Source organism: Maylandia zebra, linkage group LG2, assembly GCF_041146795.1.
Source record: "Maylandia zebra isolate NMK-2024a linkage group LG2, Mzebra_GT3a, whole genome shotgun sequence".
Lineage (NCBI taxonomy): Eukaryota > Metazoa > Chordata > Actinopteri > Cichliformes > Cichlidae > Maylandia > Maylandia zebra.
Window position 1 is genome coordinate 39,904,128 of NC_135168.1, and position 11,955 is coordinate 39,916,082.

Below are 11,955 nucleotides of genomic sequence, written 5' to 3' on the forward strand. Positions count from 1 at the left end.
ATACAAGGAGTGATTTTCATTGTAAACAGTTACTACAGTTTGAAGGAAGTGAAACATGTCAACATACAAACCACAGGCATGCCTGCAGCATCTTCCACAAAATCTCATTTTGATCTGTTATTTCTTTTGATTTTATCCTGCCCCATTTGCCTACAGTCACATACAGTCCTGTCAGTTATAACAGTTTTAGCTTTTAAACTATTAATTTTTTTATCACATGTTTATTCAGTGAAAGAAACATATGAGTTAAATGACAAATTTAAAAAAAACTTTAAGAAATCAAAAGGTTTAATATACCTTTTATTATATTTCTAGCTAATGCTATACATAAAAAAATTACATTGAAATTTAGATTTATTTATTTATTTATTTTACTTTAGTGTTGCATAATCAGGCTTCAGACAGGCTTTAGAAATGAACATTTTAATCATCTACATACATTTTTTGGATCAATTTCCATTCTGTTTTATTTATATTTCACCAAATCACAATTACAGTTGCTTCAATGTGCAATATATTGTACAGTAAAGACCCTACAAAAACCCTTACAGACAAAACCCCAACAAGTCTTTTTCAGTATGTACAAGTATAAAATGAAAATATCACAGTCACCTCCTGATTTCTTTTTGAGGTCAGCTCAGTCATCTTGTTGCTTAAAGTACAGGAGCACGTGAACCTGTAAAAATATAGAAAAGATACAGCAGAACAAACACTTTTTAACTTCCCCATCCAATTATGTTATTCAGTGAATGATGCAGTTGCTTATTGAGCATTGTTGATCATGAGACAGCATGTTACCTTGTTTACGATGGTTAATTTCTCTACACGCAAAACAGCATGACACTGCTATCAGGAGAAATGCCAGTACACAACAGGCTATGACCAGGTAAAGACACTTGTCTGCTGAGGGAAGATCACAGTGATAACAATTAGAAATTTATTTAAGTGTTCAACGTAAATGTCACTGTATTTGCAACATAGAAGATCCCAACATGAAACAAGTCAGTTTGTTATGAGGCTGAGGTATCAGATTACAGATATAAAAACATAATGAATCCTAGACATTTTTCTTAGCTACCATTATGCAGTTTGGATCATGGCTGAATACTTCATTAATTGATCTTGATACATGTATCAAGAACCCGAGGTTATGTTTCTTCCAAGATCTTTACTTCTTGACAGTTCCAGATTCACATTTGTTCTTATCTTTTATTCCTTTTCATTTGTTCTGTGAAACACTTAGTTAAGAAAAGTGTTATGTAGATAAAGTTTATTGCTCTGACTGTGATTATTTACTAACTCCCACTAAACCACACCAGAGGTATAGTGTTAGACACTGAAGAAAAACCACACTGACAACTTCTGTTAAACCACCTGTTTCCTGTCATAAAACCACACCTACTACAACACATCCATTTCACAGCTTAATGTGCTCATATAGTGCAGCTAGTAATAATCAGTGACCAAGTGGAAAGTTTTAGTGTGCCTTTTAAGTTTAGGTGGTAGTTACTGAGAAATAAAAAGATAACTAAATTGTGGTATGAACAGCTGCCCTTGTGTGGCTAAAATAACTGACAATACCAACAGATACAAAAATGTTGTATCAACAAATATTCTGTTCATTCTTCTCAAGAAATCGAAAACATTAAACAACATGATACATTTGCATGTCTCTGCATTTTCTCTGTTTCATCTTCTATCATTAGTTGCACAAGAGATGTGTACTGTGTTTAATAGTTCTACTCCCACATGCTTACATTTCTGATTAACTGTATAATAATATTAAAAATATAAAATCATGAGTAAGTTACCTTCGAAGTTCCAGAGTGCCTTGCCTTCAAAGTTTCCATTGCCTTTAACATCCAGGGTGAAATTAATGTTTTTCTCTTGGACTCCATTTGAATTAAAGACCTCAATGCTGTATTGACCTGAGTCACTCCTCCTCACGTTTGTGATCTTGATTGTCCCGTTGTTGATTATAAATGTTAGTCTGTTGTTAAATTCCTTGTCTGTTGTTGTTGTTTTTCCTTTCTTCATATTGAACACAGTTTTTGTCTCAGTGGGAAGCACCTTCGAACACTGCAGTTGACAGCCATTAGCATCAGTCATCACTTGGATATATACAGTTTCTTCAAGAAGAGGAGAGCATGGACATGTGCTCGTCCTGAGGTCACAAGTAGTCTCATCAACTGGAACCAGAGCTGGAAAAGATGCATTCAAAAGAACATGAGTGGAAATAATTCACATTACAAATGTAAATGTTTGGCATCTTGTGAGGATGATCTTACCATGAGTTCCCGCTGCCATTAGCACAAGAATAAGAAACTGCTCCATGCTTTTTATTCACCCACGCTGTGGTTTTAATGTTTTAAAATGAATCTAGAAAATTTTGGACACATCCGGGTGTAAATCTGCTGTGAACCTCAGCCCTAACTGACAGGAAACAGTAAACGGGAGATGATATAGGCAGGGTATTTTCACAGGGGCAGGAAATAAAGTGATTCACTTTCCTTGCCAACACAAAGAGAACTGAGACAGGCTGCTGTACTGAACTGATCTTAAGAAATATTTACCACATATGAACAAATATGTTCTCCTCTCTGTTGTAATTGCATGTGAAAACTTGAATCTAAACAACACTGGGAACTGCAGTCACACTTTCAGAACAGTCAGCCACACGTGGTACGTTGGTTACCACAGATAGTGTGACAAAGAGCAAACCAAAACTAAAGTGACAAATTAAGTCACCGATAGTCCAGAAGCTTCTGTGAAGAGAACTTTATTGTTTAACAGTCTTTACAGGGTGTGCAGGAGAGATGTCTTTTTCTGTTTGTAGGTTTGCATAAGTTTGCTTTCCAAAAAGGAAGAGAAATGAAAGATATAGAACAAATAAAATGCAGACAACCTGGTTAAAAGCACCACGCGAAAAGGATGCAAATCTTTGCCACAATATGAAACTGTGAGGCAATGTTCTCCAGATAATATTAAAACACAGAATCCTCTTATCCAACAAAGGAGGCTGAATTCAATATGAACAATCATGATTTTTTGACTCACAAGTATTTGGGTAAAGAAAACAAATTCAAATGATACAGAGTTTTATGTGAATAAGTTTGTAATAGCACAATAAACTTTAAAAAGTAAATATCAAATAGTCACTATGAACATAGTAACATTAAACATTGCAGCTCTGCACAGGTGGAAGCAAGCTTTACAATTCTTCACTTACTCTTAATTAAGGTTAGTAAGCAAGAGGAGTGATGGAGAACAGAATAAGAAGAATAAAAATGATCATTAGAAAAGAAGAATGTACATTGCTTACTTACATTTTAATGGACGCACACAACAGGACAGGCTAAGGCAGTAACACACATATAATCACTCAACTGGAACTGAGAAAACCCATCTGTGTGAAAAAATAAAAGAACCTACATCGGTAGTTCCTGTATTACAGCAGAGATGGAAGCTACCACTCTTATAGGGGTGCAGTAAACCTGTGCGAATAGTACGGGGCTTTTAAACACACTGAAGCTACTTTGACTTTTGTTTTGCATGCTTCCTCCTACCCTGCTCTAAAAATAGAAGAAACAGCTATGTCTGTACATGCATGTCCACCAGCATATATGTGCCCGGCTGGGCATCTCATCACTTTTTATTCTGGCACAATGAGGCAAACAAGCCTGTTTTTTAAAACATATTGCTATGTTGCTTTGTACTGGTTTTTGCTAAAGTCCTTGCAATCGTTCAAGCTCATCGTGAATAGCTGTGACAAATGAAGAAGGAAGCCCTCTTCTAATATTCAGTGGAACAGGTAGCTGCTATAAAAAGTACAGAACAGCACAAAAAGAATCTGATGTGTACAGAAACAAAGAATATTCTTCCGGTAGAAAATATGTAAATACAATAATCCAGAGGCTAATTTAATGAAGGAAATAATGTCTACAATTAATGTCACATTGCCACAGAGGTAGTCATCATTTACATTAATCAAAGCTAGAAAGCTTCTGATGATTCCACCTTGTCATTCTTGTCAAGTACACAGATTTTGAGTTTGTAAAACAACCCTTACCTGTGCAACAGTAAACACACTAGCACCTGTAAAATGGAATTCGCTCATGTGTTTTTGAAGCTTATAATGTTCACTTTTGCAAAACAAACACTTGTAATTGAGATACAAACAAATTAATAATGAAAACATCACCAATCGGTTATTCTTACAGAAATCGAACATGCACCTGCAGCTACAGCTCGATCTTGCAGAAACCTGGCCCATGAGTGAGAACACATCTTCAGATGTTCTCTCAACTAAAGTAGCACCTCTTCATTAAACCAGTGATTTTCTTTTGGTTGTGTTCTCCTATACTATGTTAGACATGATCCGAGTTTTTAGTTTCCCGAAAAATGACCTGCTTTTGGATAGCTTTAGCTTCTTCTTCCAATCCATGCTTTTTTTCTGGAAAAAACTGCCCCAGTTGTCCTCCTCCTCATCTCCTACCCAAGGGACCCAGGCACCTCCATTCAGATAGGGGTCAGCCCGCGGATCCTCTGATGGGTACCTCACAGGCACTGCAGTGCGATTGTAGTACACCAGTCTGGCAAGCAGCTGCTTCACAACATCCGGTCTCTGCTCAGAAAGGTCATAACGTTCATAGGGGTCCCCGGAGATGTTAAAAAGCCACACTGTTTTTCGAGGACGTGTGTGACGCTCCTGCTTCCACCAGCTACTGGGGAAACCTGGAAGTATTTGTGGTGGAATCCAGTCTCCATAACCAGGGTCTCCTGTCAGAAGTTTCCAATCTCCAGCTCGTATGGAGGCCTGAATGGCTGTATTCCAAATGCCATATCCTTTCTGCAGGGAGCCAGTGTGTGCATGGTTATACAGAGGGTCGATGTTGTGCAGGATTTCCAGCCTAGGTGATTCTTTTCCTTCACTGATGGCCTCCCACACATTATACCCATCAACCCCCTCAGTGAGGGACTCATCACCACCTGCTAATCCCACTAATGTGGGATACCAATCAGTAATGTGCACCAGTGATTTGCTCACCCTCCTCTTTTTCCTTAACAGAGGGCTGTGGACGAATCCCAGACCCCGGATGCCACCTTCCCAGTAGGTTCCTTTACGTCCTCTAAGAGGCCAGTTACTTCCACCAGACAAGGGCTGACCTCCATTGTCTGTAGAGAAAATGATGACACTGTTCTGATAGTATCCATACTTGCGGAGAGCGTATGTTATATTACGAACCGCTTCATCTACAGCTGACACCATAGCAGCATACTTCCTGCGTGCCACATTTTCCAGCCCAAGGTAGGGGTAGATGTACTCATCTGGATATTGTAAGGGTGTGTGAACAGCTTGGAAGGAGAGGAAGATGAACAGCGGTTGGGATTGAGGATCATGGGTTGCCAGGATCTTGCGTACTCTCCTTGTGTACAGATGCGTGGAGTATTTTCCACTCTGACCCCAGGCAACTGACTCCCCCTCATGGAGATCAAAGCCACACAGCCCAGAGCCATCACAGCCATCATAGGTGTAGTAGTTAACACTCCCCGTTAAGGATCCAAAGTATGTGTCAAAGCCACGGCGAGTGGGTAAGCACTCCTTCTTATAGAACCCCAAGTGCCACTTCCCTACCATGTGGGTGGAGTAGCCGAGTTCCTGTAGCCTCTGAGGGAGCGTGACCTGGTCAAAAGGCAGGCAGTTAGGCTGGCGAGGTCGGATGATGGAGTGCTGAAGACCAGTGTGGATTTGGTACCTGCAGAATTTAAGATTAAGAAAATATTTAAAAGGAAAAATATATTGTTTGCATTTAGGGATAAGATTCGTTTTTGAGGTTGCATATCTTTTGGGCGCAATAATAAAGGAGGGAAATCTGATATCAAGACAGCCTTAATCCATATCATCCAATCACATCCAACAGGTTAAACAGAAATGTGAATAAGAGGGGTTGTAAAGAGGTTTAGAAAAATAGAACAGGGAGAAGGAGACTGCCCTGTTTTTCTCAAACAGGTTATGGTGATTGGCATGAAGATACACTCCAGATTTGTGTCTGTTTATATTTGTATGCCAGTCAAAACACAGACAGAAGGCTGTGTAATAGCAAGCACATCTTTTACATCCTTTTTCTTTAATTGGAAATATATAGTCGGAAATCACATGTTTGGACCTGATTGATAGCTTTGAAACATAAAAACTGTACACTTTCTAGATTTGCCATTATCTCTAGAAGAGTGGTCTTGGTTCCACTGTCCCCATGCATTCAAATACAAGCTCACAAAACAGGAAGCTGCTTTAAAATCCAGTAGTTTAATTCATCAGGCAGCAGTTACATCTATGTTAAACATCAGTATGGTCTAATTCTAGGAATACAAAGCATTTATTTTAAATAAGGAGCAGTCCAGTCACAGGACACTTTACCTGCCAGTGATGAATTGACTTCTGGATGGGGTGCAGATGGGCTGGATGTAATAATTCTCCAGCTTCACGCCATCCGCAGCCAGTTTATCCAGCACCGGTGTCCTGATGTCTGAGCTATGATAGCCAATGTCATTGAACCCCTGGTCATCTGTCATAATGAAAATAATATGAGGGGGTTGAGGGACAGGAAATCTGCCAATAAAAGGTTTTTCTGGATCGTTTTCCACCTGGTTAGGGCTCATCAGATCCCAGGTCAGGTACCCGAGGCTCAGCAGGCTCATCATGGAGAAACCGGTGAGAGCTGTCGTTGCCATGGTTCCTGTGACGCTTTAAATTACTTAAGCTTGCTTGTATTTAGTAAGCTGGCGCTAAATAACAATGCAGTGAGACTCAGGGTTAAAAAAAATCCCCTCATAAGGTGTTGCAAGTAACCCCTTGTACACTTGAATGGCAGTTAAGCAACCTAAAACTAAGAAAAGCTACACCTCCAGCCTCGCTGAATCTCCAAACACTTTCTGCCACCTTTGAAAGCATTCCACTTTTCCAAGTGTTCCTGTTAACCCCGCCCAGTTGCCTTGCTGCCTCACTGAAATAATATCAGCCCCTACTGACCCCACTGCCAAAGAAAATACAGTATTTCTACTACATCCAGGTGTTAATGGAGAGTTTACATCTCACATTAGTGATACTTCTGCTGAATTTGGACATTGTGCTGCATTATTCTAGATATTAATGTAGCTTTGTTGGTCTTTGACTGTAAAAAATAGCTTTAAAAACATACTTAGTACTCAAAATAATTGCATCATAGACTCTCCTCTTCATTTGGGCTCCATCATGATCATCATTTCAATATGCCACCCTATAAACTTCAGAAAACCTTAGAAAGCAAGAGCAATATCTCCCCATCTGACCTGGTTAAAACACAGTTGACAGAGGGTCTACAGAAAAAAAAACACCATGTGTGGGGGAGATTTGAGTCTCAGGGTGGCTGTGGGGCCCTACAGACACAGGTCTCCACTCTACTCTGTACTGCACTCACAAACACTCTTATTTTTCCTGCTGTTTCTGCGCACTGCAGACCCTACGAGAGAGACAGAACAGACTTCTCTGACTCTGATAACATCTCCAGCTGGGCGTCATGGAAGCACTTTACAAATCATCCAGTGGGTCAACAGAAAGCAGCAGGACTGCACAGCCTCACCCACAGCTCCTGGAGGTATTTCTCCACAGTATCTGCACTGTAGATCACCATCATGATACAGGTTCACTTTGACTGGGAACAGTGGAATAGCTGTAGAGAACAGCTAAAAATCAGACTATAAAAAGTAGAAAATAATTAATCTAACATACATTGGGTATTTGCCTGTCACTGTGAATCACAAGTGTTTTTGAGCTCTGGTGCTGTTGAAGCTAGGATCAGGCTTCATTTCATAGCAGAGCTAAAAGCACAAAGTGATTGACGCTGTTCCCTTCAGGGCCGTCTCCTTGCGAAACACTGCACAGTTTCCACTGAACATTGCACTCCTTCTTGAGGTCCTTCATTGGCAAAAATGGCAACAATGCAATTCTGGGAAACAGGGCGATTTTACAGGGAATCAAATTTGAAAAATAAGGCTGGTGGTTAATATTTCTTTTGCTTTAAATCTTGAATATAATGAATACTTCATGGTCACCAACGTCAAATGTGGCTAGCAGACAAAAATAAACTGATATACTGAAGCGAGGAGTTGGTCAACATAGTGAGATGTAAAACATCACACCTTGCAAGTGTTGATATTGAGGTTTGTGGGCATGGAGGTCGTGGGGTGCAAAAGGAAGAATGACCCCGCCCCCCAAAAGAGTATAAAGCTGAGGTTGATGGGCATGTTTGTCTTGAAGCAGGAAAGGCATCTTTAGAGCGGAGCTTTAGACTTTATGACAGAACAAACAGAGAAAGAGGGATGAAAAGGGACCTGAAGTTTTATACGATCATGTTTATTCTCGTGCTGTTCTAGAGGGAATACATTACATATCATGATTGTGATATTACTGCTTTTCCTCAAAAGTATGCAAAAAATTAGAGGAAAGAGAGTTTCCTGGTCTTTGGGCAGCCACACTTATGAGATGTGACTCATCTGTTTTCTGCCGCTCAGAGCTGTAACTGCAGCAGCTCGCCAGGCTGACAACAACTCTGCTCACATCCAAGACCACAATGCAAACAACACGTATACGAACACTCACGTCTATCACATCCACAAATATTAACAGAGCCACGTCCCCAGAGACCCGACAGACTCTGAAGTCTAAAAAGACTGTGATAGGCCAATACCACAGATATATTCTTGCTCGCCTTCCACATTTGCTCTTTCTTTTGTGGATTGTCATATTGCCAAAATAATTTCACCACGAACGCAAGGCTAAGCCACAAAATGGTTTGATGACAGTATTTACAGAATGAGTAACCTTACAATGCACCAGTAATAGAATATCACGGACCCTGAATAAACATCGTGCTCGGTTTCTGGAGGTTATTTTTAAAGTTATTTGTTTGTTTTAACTTATGTTAGGCTCGTGTTTTTAAAAAATGTAAATAAAAATGGAATTTCTTAATATCCTCGTAAACCGCAGCTGTCTATTTCCAGTAAGCGGTCATTTCAGGCATGTTAAAAAAGGTCACTCTGCTTTAAGAAACCACTCATTCTGAGTTGTTGCTGTGGGAGTTAAATTTCACATTCTCAGACACTTATTTCACTATTTTAGTTATTGATTAACCAATTAAACTTGTTATGTGGTAACAACCTTTAAATCTGCTACATGGGAATTTCTCAGACTGAGATTTAATTGTGTTCACTGGCTGTTCATTACCCTCCTAATTTGCCAATTTCTTCCAGAGGATGTGAGCAAAGTGCTGTGAAGTAGGCTATCATAAATTTAACACTTCATTTTCCTACCCCGTAATTAACAGTGGAGCCATAAAACAGAATCCAGTTTCTTTAAGGATTTCTTAGCTTGAGCTGGAGAAAACCATTCATAAAGTTATAAATAGCAATGGTAGCTTTTGCTGGTACAGGTAGTTTTCAGCTCCTGTCTTGCTTCTGTGGTTTTTGCCTCTCTGTCACGTAAAGAGTAAATCAATAGCAGACCCACCCTAAAAGATTTGGATTTAGTAACACAAAATTATACTTTCACAGCATTTTCTCATCTTTACATCCCTGTCCAAACCGGTTCCAAGCAGGATTTTAAGGCCTTGAGAAATCCGACAATGAGTTTAAAGGGAAGTAGAGACGGCTGTGCCGGTCGGCAGCAGATGTTGGCTTTGGCTAAAGAAAGTGGTGCTGTTACTGAATACGGCTGCTCTGCTTCACTAGGAACACTACCCCCTTTCTAATCAACGCAGCCCTGCCGGTAAACCTCCACATTACCCCCACCTCTCACCCCAATTTTCTAATCTGAGTAAGACTGGATGGAACTGTTCTTTTTCCTCCTGTGTGCCAACTCTGAGGCAAAACTTGTACTTCAGCATGCTCAGCTTGTCATCTCTCCACTTTATACAATAGAAGCCTTGTTTCAGAATTTACTAAAAATGGCTTTTTCATCTTTTATCAATCTTTCAGCTACAGGTCATTTATTTGGGAGCAAAGTAAAGGCCAAAGACGCTTCCTCTCTCAGGTGAGTTTCATAAACAGTCCTCGACAACAACCAGGACCTACATACAGTTATATTAGCTATTCAAATGCAGAGAGAAGTAACTGAATAAGAGCACTGTAGATAAGAAAGTAGGGAGGTTAGTATGGCTAATTTGCGTAGGTTTTGACTCAGTTTACAAGTTACACAGAAGAAAAGAACTGTATTTACCAAAAAACAGGAACAGCGTTTAGATTCTGCTAACAGCATTATTATTGCCTCAGTTTCTCTTTGTGAACTTGTGTGGTTGCCTTTTACAGTGCAGTAGTTACCATGTCACAAGATCTGTCCCAGAATCAAGTGTTTAAGACTGATAACTTTAATTTCTAACTCAAATAAAGAGTAAACATTTCTTAGATTTCCTCTGTCTGGTGGGGTTTTAAAGTCCACATATCAGCCCTCAGCAGGTGGAAATCAGAGGAAGGGCTCAAACACATGGCCTTGGCCATCGCTGAAGGTGTGTTTGATTTGGCTCATGTGGAGCTCCGGCAGCACCTGGTTGGCAAGGCTAGGCATAGCAGTTCATTAGGACCCTCCTGCAAAGCCCCTTGGATATACATCATAAGGGACTCGTTGAAGAATCCCTAAGGAGAGGGTGTTAAAAAAAAGTATAGCTCAGTTATGCTATTTTTTATTCTTTTATATATTTATTAATCACATGTGTGTAAGTGTTTCCACTTAACCAGTTTTACTGTTGTGCCAGTGTGGCAGCGATGACAGGTTGTGGCACCCAGACCTTGCCGTCTATAGCGGGTAATTAAATGGAGAGTGAGCACAGATGTGAGCTGTTAAATGTGTCCAGCGTAATTTATTTCCTGTGAAACAGGCTGCCATTTACAAGTGTAGCCTGTACAAATACTGCAGTCATTTTACAGAAACGTGCCATCAAAGCCGAGGGGAGCGTACTACTTCTTTTTCCTTGTGTTCAAGGATGTCTTTTGGTCCTCCCTCAAGCAGTAACTTTAGCTAAAATCCATTTTCTTACACTCGTCAATACCCAGTTTAATATATTGGAATGTTTGTTTGGAGTAAACATGAGCAAATTAAATATTACATTTTCTTTGCTCACTTTTAAATATTACAAATTAAAATTGTTTTTCTTCCACAAAACTTTGGTGGTCTGTCCCATCCCATCAACACTCTAAGAATGGGAGCTGAGTCAGCCTCATAACCTGCACGTTGTCCAAACCAAATGTGTGTGTGTGTGTGTGTGTGTGTGTGTGTGTGTATGAGTGTGAGAGTGTGAGAGTGAGAGAGAAGAGTATGAGGGGTAGCAAGCTTGTGGAAGATGGTGAAATCAAGCTCAGTGAGACCCACTGAGTGCTGACGTTGAGCTTGGACTACACACTGCTTTCCTTTTCTGGTTTTCCCTGATGAATGAGTCTCTTTCAGCTGCCTTGCTCTTACTGACCCCCTGCTTACCCAATACTCTCCTTTAGTTTGACCTAAGATCTCACCGCCAGCTTTCTCAGATCTTTTCACTGGCAGCATGTACCCATGCCCAATCACCATTAATGTCCTCCCACACCAAAGCAAAAAGTTAGACTTATATCCAAATACACCTGATAGAGTTGACTGACCTTTCTGGCAGTTTCTGGGATATTTCTGACTTGTTCACTTGCTTGAATAGCTTGTGGATTGTCTGGCTATGTGGATGGGTAATGGGTTTGTTTTTTTCGAACATGTGATTAAAAAAGAGAACTGAGTCAAGAAACTTAGAGCCACAAGAGCGAGCTAACAGAGACATAAAGGGTAGGTGTATTTTAAGACTTACAGTTATGTTTCCTGAATATGAGCAGGCAGTTTATGTTGGCTCTCACAGTTCATTTCTTGCCTTTTAACATATATGCCGAGGTGGATTTTGGTCTCTACAA

General features: G+C 40.0%; 1 protein-coding gene across 5 annotated transcripts; it reads right to left on the reverse strand.

Annotated features, from left to right (window-relative positions):
* Positions 1 to 347: 347 nt before the first annotated feature.
* LOC112436235 (arylsulfatase I-like) lies at positions 348 to 6,938 on the reverse strand. Of its 5 annotated transcripts, none has more exons than XM_076873437.1 (6): positions 6,419 to 6,938; positions 3,327 to 5,756; positions 2,289 to 2,379; positions 1,812 to 2,201; positions 799 to 903; positions 348 to 676 (listed from the first exon to the last, which is right to left on the reverse strand). In XM_076873437.1, exons 1-2 carry the CDS (start codon positions 6,730 to 6,732, stop codon positions 4,358 to 4,360), a joined length of 1,713 nt encoding a protein of 570 aa, XP_076729552.1. In that variant the 5' UTR covers positions 6,733 to 6,938; the 3' UTR covers positions 348 to 676; positions 799 to 903; positions 1,812 to 2,201; positions 2,289 to 2,379; positions 3,327 to 4,357. The 5 variants fall into 5 exon arrangements, with proteins under 5 accessions (XP_076729552.1, XP_076729549.1, XP_076729544.1 ...); XM_076873434.1 differs by having other exon boundaries at positions 2,289 to 2,429; XM_076873429.1 differs by having other exon boundaries at positions 799 to 900; positions 2,289 to 2,433.
* Positions 6,939 to 11,955: the final 5,017 nt, after the last annotated feature.